Raw genomic sequence first — 18,346 nt, forward strand, 5'->3', positions numbered from 1 at the left:
AGGACATTGTTGTTTGTGGGGGTGCTTTTTTTGGAGATCTCCAGTGGAGGTTGGCTTCTCTCCCGACCCGGTTCGGAGGCTTAGGGATTTGTACGGCCGAGGATGCCTCTTCATATGCTTTCGTGGCTTCAAGGGCCCAATCTTGGGGTTTACAAGACCACATACTCCGAGAATGTGGTGGGGATGTTTTAGACTCCGATTACAGGAGTGCGTTGGACCTTTTGCATAGTTCTCTTCCCGACCTTGATATTGGCGGTTTCTACATTAAAGACACCGCCCCTCCTAAATCCCAGAAAATTCTGGCGAATGCCTTATATGGTGAAATTGTCAAGAGGTTTGAAGAGAAGTTTGTCTTATCCCCTCGGCAAAGAGCTGTGTTTGAATGTCTACGTGCCCCACATGCTCAAGATTTTCTGTCTGTCGCACCTATTGAAGGCTTGGGGCAACACATGTCGGCAGTGGAATACCGTGCTATCCTTAGATACCGACTGATGATTCCTTTGTTCCCAGTTGACGAGCCATGTCCGGTATGCCGCAAAGCGTGTTTGGATTCTTTCGGCGAGCACGCGATCCACTGTAAAGAGCTACCAGGGTTTAAATATCGGCATGATTTGGTGAGAGATGTGTTATGTGATGTTCTTAAGCGGGCCGGGATCTCTGCCAAAAAGGAGGCTCCAGTAAATTTCCTGACTGACCCCTTAGAGGGGAGGTCCACTTTACGCCCGGCGGACATCCTTGTGTTTGGATGGGAAGGGGGGAAACACGCTTGTGTAGATTTAACTGGAGTCTCCCCCCTTGTCGGGCTCAAGGACAAGGGCTTTGTCGTAGGGCAAGCGGTGCTCAAGGCAGAGGCGAGCAAAGTGGCAAAACATGAGAAAGCCTGCCTGGAGAATCAACATGTGTTTGTCCCGTTTGCGTTTGATACCTTTGGTGGTCTCGCTCCTGACGCTGTGCGACTTTTGAACCGGGTTCAAAAAGTCGTTAATAGTAATTCTTCGTCGCTAAAGGTTTCAAACTTTGTATTTAGTAGAATTGGTTTTTCTATTCAAAAGGGGGTGGCGGCGCAACTTGTTGCCCGACTACCTGCCATTGCTTTGTAAAAAAAAAAAAAAAAGAAGACATTAAAAGAAAATATTTTCCTTTCAAATAATTAGTTACTAAGTATAAAGGAGTGTTATCATGCATATATTTCAAATTATCATGCATATATTTTAAATTTTTTAATAATCATGAAAGTCACCTTATCCAAACAGCATGCATATATTTCAAAATTTTTAATAATCATAAAAGTCATCTTTTCCAAAAAGCAAATTGCAATAATCAAATATATAATTTCAAATCGCCATATCTACACACCCGCTTAATTTCAAACTCAAGCAAAATAAAGGTGTTTTTTTTATTTTTTTTTTTTATAAAAAGATGAAGATAAAACCTATAACAATACAATTTTGGTTAGTACTTAGTATTTACTTTAAACACGTTTTTAACTGGATAACCACAAAAATCACCAAAACAAAATCCATGAATTCACTTTCACGATGAATAAGGATTATTATATTCAAATGTATTAATCTCACGCACTTTGTACTTAATGTACTTCAGAAACAAATTTTATAACCTCACAAAGATTTCTTATTACCGAAAGAAAATTGAAAAGATGAGATACTACAAAAAAATGGATATAAATCACATAAAAAATCAAATGTTACATAGATTATATATGAAAAGAAAAAATAAACTCAATGGTGAAATAGAATATAGTTTATATAGCTTATGGAAATAGTTAGTCTTTGGTCCTTGTAGTATGTTATATGTGACGCGCTTAGTCCCTGTATCATCGTTTCATTGTAGTTTTGGAGAAAAGTTACTTTTGCTAGTCTAAACCCAAAGTATTTTTGTTTTGTAAGGGAATGATAAGAAGTTAATAACACTCTGCATTAGGATGAGCTCGGTATCAATCGGTATCAGTACAAAAAATACTGGTATAAAAAATTCTTAAAGATGGGTACCGGTATCGAAAATACCCGGTACGGTACCAGTATCATACCGTACTGGTACCGAAAACGCTAAATGTCGGTACCGAATCGATCCAAAAATCGAGTCGGTTCGGAAAATTAGATACCCGGTACCATTTGTTCATCCAGTGGCGAAGCTTGAATTTTTCGGTCGGGGGGAGGGGGCGAAAACGTATATACCAAAAAAATTCTATAGAACCGGGGGGGACGAAAACGTATATACCCACAAATTTCTATATGAAAACTACATATATAACACTACTGAGCGAAAAATTCAGGGGGGGGGGCGAGCGCCCCTCCCCGCCCCTCTTATCCTCCGCCCCTGTGTTCATCCCAATTCAACAGGTTTATACGCTATATGATGTTGCGCATCATATTACTAAAAATCTAAATGATTATCTTTTTTTACATGAGATTAGTACACAAAAAATATAAATAAATAAATGGTTATTAAGATATTTGTTAAATAATATTTGCTATGGCTTAATCATCATTGTTATTTTTTAACAAATATACTTGGGGTTTAGACGAGAAAAAATAACTTTTCTCCCAAGCTACAACAAAACAATAACACAAGGACTAAACACATCACTTAAAACATACTACAAGGACCAAATAGCAACTATTTCCATACATCTATTATTTCACCACTGATTTTGAGTTTCAAAATCCCCAAATTCTCGCACAACAAAATCCAATTTCTAGAGAGAGAAACAAACAGGTTCGTCACAAATCTTTTCAATTTCTCAAAAGGGAACAAAGTTCCTCACTAAATTCGATTCTTTCCTCAACTGTAAACATATTTTGTTGCTGAATTTCATACACCCATTTTATTTTCAGTGTAACCAACTTGGTTTTTCGTTTTTTTTTTCCTAATTTTTTAGGGTTTTTTTTGGGTTTTGAAGATGGCGAATTCAGGCGTGAATGATGAAGTTGTTTCTCTGGAGCTTCCTGCACCTCCTGGCTGGAAGAAAATGGTTTGTGTTCTTTTTTTTTTGTATTTGTTTTTACATTTGTGTTTTGGGTTGTTTGCAAGTATAGTTGAGGTGAATTGGTTCATATCCTGGTTAAATTGATGTTTAAGTTTGTGAATTGGGGTCTGGGTGAGGTTTAATTTTGTTAAAGTTTTAAGTTTTGGGGGTAATTTTGTTTGGTTTTTGTGGGTTTGAAAATTAGGGTTTTTGAGGGTTTGAATTTTTTCTTGTTTGCAAATGTGATTGAGGTGAGTTTTTTTTTTTTTTTTTTTTTTTTTTATCAGTTTTCTTGTTAAATTAATGTTGAATTTTGTTAAAGTTTAAGTTTTTGTTGGTAATTTGGTGGTTTTTGTGGGTTTTAAAAATCAGGGTTTTTGAATGAATTATTTTCATTTTTTTTGTTTGCTTAAATTGGTGTTTAATTATGTGAATTGGGTTCTGGGTGGAGTTAGGTTTTGCTACAGTTGAAGTGTTTGGGGGTAATTTGGTTTGATTTTGGTGGGTTTTGAAATTAGGGTTTTTTAGGGTTTGGATTTTGTGTTGTCTGCAAGTGAACATGAGGTGAACTGTTTTCAGTTTTTTGTTTAGTTCTGTGAATTGGGTTATGGGTGAAGTCCAATTTTTCTACAGTTTTCAAGTTTTTGGGGGTCATTTGGTATGATTTTGGTGGGTTTTGAGAGTTTGTATTTTGTGCTGTTTGTAAGTTTGATTGATGAGAATTTTTTTCTGTTTTTTTTTTTTGTTTAAACGATGTTTAATTTTGTGAAATGGGTTTTGGGTGAAGTTTAGTTTTTTGCAAAACTTAAAGTTTTGTAGGGACGATTTGGTTTAATTTTGGTGGGTTTTGAAAATTAGGGATTTTGGGTGAATTGTTATTGGTTTTCTGGTTAAATTGATGTTTAAGTAAGTGAATCGGGGTCTGGGGGGAGTTTAGTTTTGCTAAAGTTTAAGTTTTTAGGTGGGTTATTGGGTTAGGTTTTGGTGGGTTGTGAAAAATAGGGTTTTTGAGTGAATCGTTCTCAGTTTTCAGGTTAAATTGATGTTTAATTTTGCTGCAGTTGAAGTTTTTGGGGGTAGTTTGGTTTGATGTTGGCGACTTGGCGGGTTTTGATAATTAGGGATTTTCAGCGTTTGAATATTGTGCTGTCTGCAAGTGTAATTGAGGTGAATTGTTTTCAGTTTTATGTTTAATTTTGTGAATTGGGTTCTGGGTGAAGATTATTTTTGCTACAGTTTTAAGGGTTTTTTTTTTTTTTTTTTTTTTTTTTTTTGGGGGGGGGGGGGGGGGTTGATTTGGTATAATTTAGGTGGGTTGTGAAAATTTGGCTTTTTGAGCGTTTGAATTTTGTGTTGTCTGCAAGTCTTTTAATTGTTTTCAATTTTTTGTTTGAATTGATGTTGTATTTTGTGAAATGGGTTCTGGATGAATTTTGCTACAGTTGAAGTTTTTGGGGGTAATTTGATTTGATTTTGGTGGGTTTTGAAAATTAGGGTTTTTGAGTGTTTGAATTCTGTGCTGTCTACAAGTGTGAGATGTGAATTGTTTTCATTTTTTTGTTTATACTGATGCTGAGTTTTATAAATTGGGGTCTGGGTGAAGTTTAAACTTGCCACAGTTTTCGTTTTTGGGGGTAATTTGGTTCGGTTTTGGTGGGTTTTTAAAGTTAAGGTTTTCGAGCGTGCTTCTTTGATCTTGTAATTACATTATTGCTTCCGTTTCTCGAATTTGGCTCTTGCTTTATTTCAATTTTGCAAAAAAGTTTCAGTTTTTGGTTATAGGTTGAAAAAGTTTCATCTTTTGGGGATAGTTAGCTTTATGGTTTCGAACGTTCTCTAGAAAAAAAATGATGATTTTCATTAGCTATAATTTTGGTCGGTTTAAAAACTGGGGTTTTGAAAGTTTTTAGAAGAAAATTAGTAATCGTATAATTTTGGTGGGTTTAAAAATTAGGGGTTCAGACATTCTTTAGAAGAAATTTTGTAATTTTAAATTAGCCATATTTTGGTGGGTTTAAAAAGTTAAGGTTTCGAACGTTTTTTAGAAGAAGTTTGGTAATTTATTTTGCTGTTTTGCATATGTCTATGTTTACAGTTTAATTGCATAATTTCCTTTAAATCTTCTACTCAGGGGGTGTTAGGGATTTGCTTATGTTAAGTTCTTAGTCTTTCTAAAATAAGAAGTTTTCAAGAGAGTGTTTGGGTTTGATTATCTGCTTAAAAACATTTCAATAAGCAATCCCGAACACCCACTTACATTTCTGCTATAATTGTTTGAATTCAGTTCATTTTGCTGAAGTGTGGACTTTTGGGGATAATGTGGTTTATATTTGGTGGGTTTTGAGTTTGAAAGTTTTATTGGTTATAAGCATGGTTTTAAAGAACATATACTTACTTCCGTGAGTTTTTTTTTTTTTTTTTTTTTTTTTTTTTTTTTTTTTTTTTTCACTCTTTCGCTGATGTTGTTGCCTAATTTTGTGAACTGAGTTCTGGGTGTAGTTCAAGTTTTGGGGAATAAATGTTTTGATTTTGTAGGTCTTGGAATATTGGGTCATTTTAGCTTGTTTTGTTATTTGAAATAATAATATTCAGTTTTTGCGTTTTGCTATGCTCTATACATATATGTTACATTTTTGTTAATAGAGGCTATAGCGACCGCTATAGCGCGCTATGTAGCCATGCGACGTAGTGTCGCTATATGGTTCATAGTGATAATTGATAAATAGCGAAGATAGCGGTTTTTTTTGATGTAAATAGCAATTAGATATAGCTATAAAATAGCTGGAATTTATAGGTTTTTGTTAAACATACATGTAAAATAGCATATATACAAGGGTATTTTGATTTAATATACATATAAAAATTTTCAAAATTCTTTTTCTAGTGTAATCACTATTTATAAAATAGCCGTCGCTATTCGCTACGTAGCCTATAGGTGCCTTGTCGCTATTCGCTATCGACAACTATGATATGTTGTACAACAGTTTTATTGCAGTCTTTACTCTTTTGTTTGTATTGTTGCTTAATTTTGTGATGTAAAGGTTAAAAAGAGTTTATATTATAAGTGGCAGATATGGTGAAATTTATGTTTTTTTAGTTTTTCGTATTTCCATTTTCCACTAATATACGATAAGTTATTAGCACTTTTAATTGTGCAAAACAACAGGTTAAGGTTTCATTTCATCAAGTAGAACTTTTGGGGTTAATTGCATTAAAAAGTTATCAACTCTGGTTCTCTTTTTAGTTCGGATAACCAACTTTTTCGCACCCACAAAAACGCTCAAAACTTCCAAAAGTTTGGATTGTTAAAAAGGTGAAAAAATGCTGACGTGGCCCGTGGCCGATGATGTATCATTACCTCTTAGGTTTGTATTGGTTAAAACAAAGTTAGTTTAACCCGAATTAAGATTTGGGCCGTTGTTGGTTACCTTTTTAAGCAATCAACCCTACTTTTTAAGTTAGCTTTATCGTTCAAAAAAACAAAAGATGGAACTTAACACAACGGTTCCTCTTTTGTAAGGATTCAATCAAAATAACTTTTGATAAATCGACTTTGCTCGACACATGTTCTTTATTTTTTCTTCTTAAATGGGAGTTTTGGGACATATAAGAACGATCGCAATAGAATTGCTTGATTTTGATTTGTTGCATGTCTGTTATGAATTTCTTTATTTTTTTAGAGTTAATTACTGTTTTCGTCCCCATGGTTTGTCAAAAATCACTATTTCAGTCCATTAGTTTAAAAATTGCGATTTCAGTCCCTGTGGTTTCACTTTCGTAACCATTTCAATCCATTATTCTGTTAAGTACAGGGACTGAAATGGTTACGAAAGTGAAACCACAGGGACTGAAATCGCAATTTTTAAACTAATGGACTGAAATAGTGATTTTTGACAAACCATGGGGACGAAAACAGTAATTAACTCTTTTTTTATTATAATATAATTTTGTTTAGTTTTCTTTGTTTCTTTTAAGGGCGATCTACTTGCATTTCTATAATTTCCGTAACGCGAAAAGACCCCTTTACCCTTCGCGCTGTATTGCAATGAGTTTTTTTTGGCAAATCTGTAGAGGTGACAATTTTGACCGCTTATAGATAAACGGGTCGATTTGGGATATGTTTTTTTATCTTAAACGGGTCAAGTTAATGAATTAGCTTAATTGGGAATGGGTTGAATGGCTCGAATGCTCAATAGGCACACACAGTTTAATTCAAATGCCTTAACCCGCTTCTAATCAACGGTTTTACGTGTAGTTTCTGCCAAAGGAACCTGGGACCCCGAAGAAGAACGAAATCGTGTTCACCGCACCAACAGGTGAAGAAATAACCACCCGAAAGCAGCTGGAGCAGTACCTGAAAGCACACCCGGGCGGGCCCAAGGCCTCTGAATTTGATTGGGGAACTGGCGAAACGCCGAGGCGGTCATCAAGAATCAGTGAGAAGGTGAAGACAACGCCGCCACCTTCGGAAACCGAGCCCGTTAAGAAACGGTCTCGAAAGTCGTCAAGTGGAAAGAAGGGTAAAAAGGAGAAAGAAGAAGAGGCCCCTGAAGTAATCACTGACATTGATGTCGAAATGAAGGAAGCTGAAAAGGAAGAGAAAGATGATGGAAAAGACGATAATGCCCCTAAAGAAACCGAGGGAAAAGAAGAAACGGAGAAAACCGAGAAGGATGAAGCAATTGTAGATGGTGAAGTTAAGCCCATAGAAGAGAAAACTGACAAGGATGAAGCTATTGTAGATGGTGAAGTTAAGCCCGTAGAAGAGGTGAATGAAGCGAGTGAAATCCCGAAAGTACCCCTGTCAGAGGTGAATGACGAGAAAATATCCGACGGTCAAAATAACGAAGGCGAAACCCGTGAACCGGAGAAAACCGAGAAGAGTGAAACGAATGCTGACGGTGAAGAAAGTAAGCCCGTTCAAGAAGTGAGCGAGGTGTGTGAAATCCCGAAAATACCCCTGCCAGAGGTGAACGAAGAGAAAATCGTCGATGGTCAAAACAACGAAGGAGAAACCCATGGTGCGGAGCCAACACTAGTTACCGAGGCTGAGAAAGATGGCGGAGCTGAAGGGCAAAAGGGTAATTTCGACAATGTTTCCGAGAAAAAGGTGGAAGCGGAAGGAGAAAGCGTGGTGGTGAACGGTTGTCATGTGGTGGGTCAGTGAGGTTGAAGCCGCTAGCTGATTAGGTAAAGATGGAGTAACTTGTGGCGGCTGTTTGTTGATCTTTTTAACAGTCTTATCTGATTTCCGTTCGACTTTCTGTATCTATTGGAGTCTTTTTTAGCAGGGTTGTAATGCATTCGATCGAGACGACGTAAGAGATTGTTGATATTTGATGTTTTGTGGTGTCTGTAGTTGCAGTTAAGGTTAATTGTAGGTTATGCAGAGATGATATATGTTTATTATGTACTATGAGAAGCTGCCTTTATGTTGTGGTGTTGCCAGTAGCTTTAAAGCCTTAATGTTTTGTTGCATATGTTTTGGTGGTTGTAAATAGGCATGGTTGTAAAAGTTCCGTCTAGACTTTGAGTACTCTTCGAGTACTCGCTACAAGGTAGGCTGTCGAGGCCTAAGTACTGTTCGCCTAGGCTGATTACTCCTTGAGTAATCTCTGCATAGGCCGAGTACTCTAAAATCCGACTAGGGAGCGTCTGATGACTTTTGCAACCATGTAAATAGGTTTAAAAAGGCGGGTTAAAATATGTCAATTTGGGTCACCTCGGTTCTTTTTATATTTTTTAAAAGGGATCATTACTAATGAATTATTATTTTTTTTTGTGAAAGGTGAACTTATAAGGTTATTCACATCCCCAAATCGGGGACCCTAACCTAGATCTGCCCAGACTTACGTTGTTTTAACCGGGCCCTCGCTGGGTAGTCAGACTTGGCTACGGCTATTGTTAGAAGAAAGTTGATCTTAAATGCATAATCTATTATCTATATTAAAACAAAACACTTTGGTACCACTTGGCATGATTTTAATCTACTAATTGCCACCTGGCAACTTAATACTCCTCTCAATATTGATTTGAGCGGGATACGGATGTAATACTCCTCTCAATTTTTTACGCATCTACATTTCTTTTGTAAAAAACCTTAGATCTGAACCTCTCTGCTCTTCATCAAACCCTAGCCATTCCCCTCTTTTCATCAAATCCTCTCTTCATCAAACCCATGACAATCAAGCATTCTACTTTCGAATCGATTTTATATTCTCTTCTGGTAATGTTTTCTAACCCATATTTGTTTTCGATAACATGTCCAACTTTCAAACCCTAAGAAAATCACGCCGCACATCGTCTCTTTCATAAGCTCAGGGTATCCATCTTAGTTGAATCCTTAGGGTTTACAGTTCCTCCTTTCCAAGGTGAGTTCTAATCCATCTTGATCGCTATCACGTCATCCAAAATCAAAGATTAGTAAGTTTATCTTTCCATCACCGATTCAAGTTTCTAGGTCTCTAACTCACCAATTGGTTTGGGGATTTGTTTTGTAGATAAAACCTAATACAAATGAGGAATTGGGGATTTTAGATATTTGTTATTGTTATACTAAGAATTTCATATCTTGACAAACTAACCAAAGTTCGATCTTTTTATTTAATTAAAAATTTACTCACTGGCGAAACAGACAGACGGTGTTGTAATGCAAGAGGTTCAGGCGAGGACTGGGTTTCGACTAGGTTTGATCGGTTTCAGTAGGTTTGATATTTTTATATATTATTTACGATATATTAATATTTATGCTAATTTAGAACTAACATGATTTTATATTTCACTTTCTTATATCAACTGCTAGATGGATATGATGTTGGGCTGCTTCTGTACCCTATGGATTCCACCACGAATTGTTTAGGGTTCTTTTTCGAAGGCTTTCTCTCATTGTTTATGGGTTCTTATACATTTAATACATTATTCATTGTATAATTAAACTCTCAGATTGATTAATGTTAACATTAGTTAACTTGATTAGAATTGGCATGTGATTGTTTAAACATAAATGCATAGTTTATGAATACTTTTGTTTGTATCAGTGATCATCATATATTCTTATGGTTGAAGTTAAACTATAATTAATAAAAGGATTCTTGAGATGATGGAAGAGGAATTGAGCAATGACGGATGGGCAGGGAGGAAATATGGTCAAAAGTGCATCAAAGGCTCCCCTTATCAAAGGTTTGTTTATTCATAATCCTATGATTTTATAAGTTTTTTATTTGTGTATAGTAAGAAATAAAGTAACTTTATTTGATTATTAATATATGTTGCGTATTGGTAGGGGTCTTTTCTTTTGTTTTCGTTGTTAGCATTCTTAGTTCATCGTTTTAAGATAATGCCTTATAATGCTCATATGCTGAGTGGACCGTCATATGACGCAAAACGCCCAAGGGTTAGGGCATTATCTACCCCTTCCACTGCACATGGTCTAATAATGGAGTTATGCTTACGCTAGAGTATTCGATTATCTTAATAGACCTGCCACAAGTCTAATAATTGATATTGGATAATATATAAATTTATTTCTTTCATATACAGTTAATAGACTTGGCATAAGTCTAATAATGTGATATTGGATAATATATAAAATTTATTTTTTTTCATATACAAAGTGAAGGACTATGTGAATTAGCCTGAAAAAAATACAAATAAAAAAAAGAATGTGTCACAAAAGTCTTGATTCATTTAGAGTTGGCGGTAATATGTGGCAGATGGTGGCTAATCAAGGAGGCGATGGTGATGAAGTCGACGACAGGTGAGGGAGTTAGATGTGGCCGCTGCAAGTGCCACTTTGCGACATGCAGTGGCATAAGCCGGTGGATAAGGGCTGCAGATAAACCGGTATGTTTATTCGCACAATGATTACATCTTGCGTAATATTCTTATTAAGAGTTTGTTGATTAGATTTCGACCTAAATGGGTTCTTTTGACCAAAGCCAAGAGTAGCGGGTAGAGAACCATTTTATAGCTATATATTGAAACGTAAATCTGGGATGGAAGTCCTTTAGAAAACAAGTTTTTGTCTTTGTATATAACTGGGCATTCTGATAAAACTTAGATTGTTTTATTCAAAATGTTTTTAGAAATAATTACATCCTAGGTAGGCAACCCATTTTATTGAATGCAAGGGAAGTTGGTTGTGGGGCCCGTCCTTTCTATTATACATATCTATTGTGTAAGTGAAGAAATGAAAGCTGCTCCGGTTAACACATTGAATCCACAGAGAACTGCAATGATTGTAGAAGAGTTCCTAAAGGTTGGTAAACAAATGCCAAAAAAGGTTCTATAGCCCGTATTATTTATTTAGGAAATTTCGATCCATTTACTTATCGATGGGTCGATTTGGGTTGTGTTTTATGTTAAACGGGTCAAATAATAAATCTAGCTAAGACTGAGAGGGGAACATGTTAAACGCATTGACAATCCCCTAATGTCTATTTTTAATGAGGCATATTGCGTGCTAAATTGTTATTTTCAATGATTTTGTTTCAGTAATATTTTTTTTAACAATAATTAACCCAATAGTTATTTTTTAATACGTTAAAAAATGGAGAAAAAAGTACTTGCGGATCCAATGCAACTAAAGCGTTTTAACATGGATCCTACCTATCCATATCACCACCTCTAATTTAGGACATTAAACATTCTCATTTTGTGACCTGTTTATCATAAATGGGTCCAGTTAGGTTATGTTTTCTATCTGACATGTTAATTGTGTATAAGTAAAAAAGTTAACCGGTTATAATTGGCCAAATGGTCGCACAAATAAAAGGGTTAAAATTAAATAAAGGTGCATTAAAATGCCTACAACTTCCTGACTCACCATGTCATTTTTAATGTGCTAATGTAGTTTTTGTGATCATATTTAACGTATTGTAGTTTAGGTGATCATATTTAACGTATTAATGTATTGTAGTTTATGTGATCATATTTTGCTAATGTAGTTTTTGTGATCATATTTAATGTATTGCAGTTTATGTAATTTTTATTTCTATTTTCTTTGACTTGGTGTATTGGTATGCATTTATTAGTTTTCATACTTTAAAGCATACTCACACATGCATTGACACCCAAACCTGTACTAACCCGAAACCCATTTAGAGTTGTGGATGATTCATATGTGATTTCCTACCCATTAACCTATACTTGATGTTCTTATTTGTCACAGAAAGGAACGTTTACAAAGAAACCTATGCTTGAGGGACTATAGCCATTTTAAGTAGCTTTTGTCCATTTGTGAAGGTGAGACATTTTACGGACAATGATATCTTTGTTAGTGTACTAATTTAACTTTTTTTGGTATTTTTTCTATCGAGTAATATTATAATTTTCTAAGAAGTCATAACTACTGATTTGATACTAAATATTATAGCTTTTTTGTTGCACAAATGTTCTTTGTTGCGTTGGCAGATTGTAGATGGATAGAAGCAGATGGTGCTGGTGAATATGGGACTGTTGGAGGGTGTTTAGGATTGTTTGTTTATCTAGCTTTTCTGCAAATGTAGATGATGCCAATAGTTACTGGGTATGTTCATGTTTTCATTTTAATTTTATATGTTTGTTTGACTTAATTATAAGAATTTTAACTCGGTTTTTTGATTCTTTACTTCAAAAATGGTGTCTTGCAAGTCAGATTGTTAACCTAAGCCCTAGACATCCTATAAACCTGGTATGCTTTATAAGTAGATTTTGGGTAATTTTCGACCCGTTTGACCTGTTCTCTTTTTAACTAGAAAATTTGTTTGACCCATTTGAGATCAAAACATTTTTAATGATCCTGACTGGTTAAGGAACATCACGGCCAACAATGCGGTGATTCGTGTTCAAAGGCTACAAATTTACTATTATGTCAAAGGCTGAAAATTTAACTAATTAAGGTTTTTTGTAGGTGAGTTTGCTTTGGAGAGGCGTGTAATTCTAATACCGGAGATTAATGAAGGTGAATCTTTGTGCTTTGATTCTTATTTATTACTATATAATGTTTTAAAGCTTACAGAAAACATCCAAAATTTGTTTATGTTGTTAAGTATCGAAATTGTGAGAAGGGGGAAAACACTGAGACAAGATCAACAAACAAGGCTTCGTCATGCCGACACAACGTTTGTGGGTCCACCAGTCCAACCCAAACCCAGGCTAACATTTGAACTTTTTGGTTTATTACAGTTGAACGCAGGCCAATGGAAGTAACCAGTCCAGCCTAAACCCTTAGAAGAGGATGCATCCTTGTGATTCTCCTTTGTTTCATCTTAATCTCTTTTTTGCTGCTGTTGAATGTCAATATATGAACTTTAAATCTGTGAATTATTTGTATATTGTGATTTTACCTCAATTACTTTTGACTCATTGTAAGTTTGTTTGACGTGTTCCCCTTTTAGATGACTTTCAGTTTGACCTAGACATCAGATTGTTAATGCATCTTTGAGTTCTTTATATATATGGTCAGAATGCAAGGTTTTAAAGTTAACAAAAAACATGAGGTTGAATATTGTAGCTCAATCATCTAACATCGAGGAGTCTCTTCTGGGGAATCCCACTAAATAAAGTATACATTAAACTAATATTTCATTCGTTTTATTTTTTTTTGTTTTTATTTTTGAAGACTACCTGTTTTTTAAAGAAAATTTTACTATTCTCAATCCTACACAGTACATATTTAAAAAAAATTACATTCATCGTTTACATCATTTTAATGGGCAATCCGTGAGTATTCACGGGTGATAACCTGTATTTATTCTAACGTTTTACATCATTTTTATTGTTTGTTTAATTGGACATGCTTCATCAATGCTTTATCTTACCTTTTCATTCTAACGTTTTGTTTGGTGCTTTAATATTTGGTCCAGAAGGTATCTATCCGGCGACCCTTAGACGTGACGCTTAAGTTTGGAAAGGCCTAGAACAAAAAGGATGATCTACCTGGGGATTCAATGCCAATAGATATTATATATTTGTGTTAAGCCACCCGCGAAAATCGCGGGATCTTAGGCTAGTATGGTATATACACTTGTAATTCAATTTTGCACCCTTTTTCTCTCTTACTTCCTTCTCACTAGAGGTGTGCATTTTGGGTTTTTTCATACCTGGTTCGGGTATGGTCAACAAAGTCAAAAGCGGGTATTGCAATACTAGGGTCGGGTATGGAAGCATGTTTTGGAGAGAGTAATTGGGTTTTTTTTGGTTATGTGTTTTTTTCTGGCAGGGTCAGGTGTGCCCGGGTTCAACCTGGTATTAAATTTTATGGTATGTACTTAGTAAATACCGATAGGGCACGGAATGTGTTGGGTATAATATCCATTTTTTATTTGTGCACCTCTACTTCTAACGCATTCATCTTTCGTAGGGTTAGTGTTTCTACTTTGAGTGCAATTAATAGTGATATTCTGTCTTTACCTCTATTGGGAGTCATATATCCGGCACAAGCTACATTTTACCTGGTTTCACTGGTTAGTAGAATTTTGATGGGTTCTGGTTATGGTGTTATGGTTTCTTAAGGTTAAAAGAAATAATAACACAACCGTTGAAAACTATGGTTAATGTGGTGAAGTGTTCTAAATAATGCATTTTCTAGGTTACATTATGATTCGACAAATTGGAAAATAATAATCCCACCATTGTGAAATTGGCCAATAATAATCCCAAGTCAGGAATTAGCCAATAATAATCCCACCTCGTCCATTTTTGGAAAATAATAATCCACAGTCACTAAACGACAAAAGTGCCACGTTAGCATTTGGAGTATTATTTTCCAAAAATGGACGAGATGGGATTGTTATTGGCTAATTCCTGACTTGAGATTATTATTGGCCAATTTCACAATGGTAGGATTATTATTTTTTCTTATGATTTTGGTGGTTGTGATAGGTTGTAAAATGGACCTTTGGGTAGGACAACTCGGTCAAGTTGGGTCACCAAACATCATTTGTTTTTCATTTTTTATGGTTTAGTCGAATCTTCAAAATTATACTGATTAGGCTTTATTTATTTATTATTTTTTTGTGCATAAAATTTAAAACTAGTGAAATTAGTTGTAATCATTAAGAACCATATATTCATATGTTTAAATAAGTCAAGTCGATTCATGGCCCGACTATGAATCGAACATGCTGCAACAGAGGCAAAATGTTGATTAAGTGGATGGCATATGGTTAACAAACTCTAGATAAACCGCGCTATGATCTGAACAAGAATTGAACAAGTAAAGGACAAAAGAAAGACGATTCAACCGATTGAAACCAAAAATCAGTGAGCATTGACTAATGGTCATTTTAGGCCTCTTTCTGAATCCCAAAGCTTTGAGGTTAAACTTCAAAACTCAAATATTTTGACATGTAAACTAAAGTTAAAAATGAGTTATTAGTTTTTTTTCAATAAAAGATGTTGTATATGTTTAAAATGTTTGTTTTTTAGCTATTATATTAGTTTTATTCGGTAGGCCCATTAAATTGAAATATAACAACTTACATTTGTTTTACACATATAGGTTGAAGTTTTAGCTTGTAGTGATTGTTACCTACCATTCGTAGTATAATATCCATTTAACTTCTATAGATGGTTCAAGTTGTAAACTGTTTGTTATGTTTGCTTTTCAACTAATTTTCTTAGTTGTATTATACCTTCAAATGGTTGTTACATTGATAATATTTTGATATGTATAATACAAATGGCTCAAGAACACCGTATTTATTATTTTTTAAAGGCTAGTAACAATCATTGTTCAGGCAGACTGACATCCGAACAAACCCGGTTTTCTTGGACCATTTTGAGAACCACACTAACGCTGACAACTACAACGATTCACCGGTTCAACAGAAACGTCATTTCCTAAAACCGGTCAGGATGTGTGTAATGTATGCAGTTTGACCTTTTGTTGTAACCTGGTCCAATAAGTCATATCCGAACTGATGGAACCCGGTCAAACCGACCGGTTCTATTTTGGCATTCATAGTATTTAGGAGATTATGATGAGTGGGTTGTTAGACCATTCTCTTATCATCTAATCAAATAATAAGTTACATATGTAAGTCTTAAGAGTCAAGGTAGAGAATACATAGAAGTTTTAAATAAAAATCTCTTGAGATAAAATACCAAAAAGGGATAATAGAATGAATCAAAAGTAATTGTGCTTACATCTAAAGATAACTTTATTTTGGAATTCCACCATGGCCTTGGTCTTTTTCAATCATATTTACAACACAAAACAAACATATATTGGCAATGCCCTTACGTCATATGCAATAGAATATCATACCACAACTTTTTGAAAAAAAGTAAAGAATTCTTTTTGGAATATTTATATTTTTGCGTCATGCATATGTATCAAAATGTAAACAATTGTTATATTTGTGATTTGAGTAAAACTAGAATTACGACCCGCCGCAATGCGGCGGGGATTCTTTAGTTATAACTAAGTCGATTTAGGACCCGCACGTTGTGTTGAACCTGTCAAACGGGAAAAAATAGACGATGTAAAAACGTTCACTCAAACACGCATGTTGCGTCGTGTTAACTCGCAAAATTTAGAACGAAACGTAAAAACGTTAAACCAAAGAGGCACGTTGCGATGTGTTAAGTCACAAAATTTAGAACGAAGCATAAAGCGAAAAATTTGTGGAAACTGAAAACTATAAAGGACTAAAGTTGTAAGTAAAAAAAGTTGTGAGGATAAATTGCAAAAGAGATAAAAAGTTTTGGGTTAAAAGTAAAAAAACAAATAGTTTTGTGTTAAAAGTAATTTATGAAATACTTTTGAGTGAAAAGTAAAAAAATCATTTTTTTTAAAAACCCTCAAAGATAAGGTTACAACAACCATATGCATAACCATTTTTTCTTTGAAAAAACACCCCCGCTTTGCGACTGGGGGCATAAAACCATGTCAAATAGCATCAATGTCATACCATCCCCAGCGACCACCAACACTGAATTTGCGGCGAAAAAATGAGACTGAAACGTAAAACATAGAAAATAATAACTAAGTCGATTTAGGACCCGCACGTTATGACGAACTTGTCAAACAGGAAAAAATAGACGACGTAAAAACGTTGAACTACACACGTACATTGCATCTCATTAACTTGCAAAACTTATGACAAAGCGTAAAACGGAACGTAAAAATATTGAACCACACACGCACGTTGCGCCGTGTTAACTTGCAAAATTTAGAACGAAGCGTAAAACGAAAATTTTGCAGAATATGAAAAGTACAGGAGACCAAAGTTGAAAGTAAAAAATGTTATTAGGTTAAACTGAAAAGATAAAAAGTTTAGAGCTAAAAGTTGTAACCCAAATAGTTTTGGGTTAAAAATAACACATCAAATACTTTTGGACCAAAAGTATAAAATCAACTTTTTTTTTGAAAAACTCCCCAAACATAGTTTACAACTCCTAATGCACACAAAAGTTGATAATTTATATAGTGTATAATGAGAACTATGCTTAGTTGTGAGAACCAAAGGAATCAATCTCATTCTTTGATCAAGATGAGATATATGTCTGAGATTTGATTTGAGTTATGACATGTAAGGATCATGCCTTTTTAATAAAAAAAAGGAGTAAATTGCCATTTTCGTCCCTGAGGTTTGGGCGTGTTTGGCATTTTCGTCCAAAATGACACTTCTGTACCATTTTGTCCTCCACGTTTGGCATTTTTTGTCATTTTCATCCAAACCACTAAGTGAGTTTGTTTTTTTCTGTTAACTTTTAATGAAAAAACTAAAAAAAAAAAAACAAAAAAAAAAACTAATTATAAATCCTACCCCACCCACCCCCACCCCATTCCCTCTCTCTAAACCTCTGCCTCTATTAACACCAGGTACTCATCTTGGGTAAGAGAACATCTCGATGACTTGCCTCATATCTTCACCATAACCGACCTATGGATTCCGGGTCACCCGATTGTGTTTGCTTCAAAAGAGCTGTTGAAAAGGTCCGGTTATTCAAGACAGGAGATTGTGGGTAACAACGGGAGGATATTTCAAGGGATTAAGGCCAACCGGCGATATGTCACACCCCAACCGATTGCGGAATCATCGGGGCATGGCACTGAGCGAAACGGATTGTCCAAAAGTTTCCATAACAATTATCATTACTATTCAATTTAAAATAATACGTCCCATACCGTATCTCAAACAGTAAGCTAGTTATTACAGACCAAATCCAGGCAATTAATTCTGTTCCGACAACTCAGATTTAAATAAATAGCAATTGTTTATCTGCTTCTAGAGACCCTTGACTTGACTACTACAGACAACTATTTGTTGGGTGATGTGCGTGAAGTGTGTTATAATTTAGATGAATATTTAAGCCCCTTTTTACACTTTTAGCCAAGTTTTAAATTTATAAAACACGATATTTACTAACACT

The 18,346-nt window shown here is 35.0% G+C and overlaps 1 protein-coding gene across 4 annotated transcripts; it reads left to right on the forward strand.

Moving 5' to 3' along the window:
• The first annotated feature begins 2,657 nt into the window (after window positions 1-2,657).
• Window positions 2,658-8,437, forward strand: LOC110877287 (methyl-CpG-binding domain-containing protein 10). 4 transcript variants are annotated; one of them, XM_035977361.1, is made up of 4 exons: window positions 2,658-2,736; window positions 2,900-2,992; window positions 7,242-7,677; window positions 7,732-8,437. In XM_035977361.1, the coding sequence occupies exons 2-4, from the start codon at window positions 2,921-2,923 to the stop codon at window positions 8,151-8,153; spliced, it is 930 nt and encodes a 309-aa protein (XP_035833254.1). In that variant the 5' UTR covers window positions 2,658-2,736; window positions 2,900-2,920; the 3' UTR covers window positions 8,154-8,437. The 4 variants fall into 4 exon arrangements, with proteins under 4 accessions (XP_035833254.1, XP_021981130.1, XP_021981133.1 ...); XM_022125438.2 differs by having other exon boundaries at window positions 7,242-8,437; XM_022125441.1 differs by having other exon boundaries at window positions 2,664-2,736; window positions 2,921-2,992; window positions 7,242-8,437.
• The last annotated feature ends 9,909 nt before the right edge of the window (window positions 8,438-18,346 follow it).

This window comes from Helianthus annuus, chromosome 9, assembly GCF_002127325.2.
Source record: "Helianthus annuus cultivar XRQ/B chromosome 9, HanXRQr2.0-SUNRISE, whole genome shotgun sequence".
Classification (NCBI taxonomy): Eukaryota; Viridiplantae; Streptophyta; class Magnoliopsida; order Asterales; family Asteraceae; genus Helianthus; species Helianthus annuus.

Excerpts from the sequence above, each read along its gene's own strand:
- LOC110877287 (XM_022125438.2), top strand. The coding sequence starts at position 2,921 with ATGGCGAATTCAGGCGTGAATGATGAAGTTGTTTCTCTGGAGCTTCCT. Across the intron at positions 2,993-7,241 it reads CTCCTGGCTGGAAGAAAATG|TTTCTGCCAAAGGAACCTGG; the intron begins GTTTGTGTTCTT and ends TTTTACGTGTAG.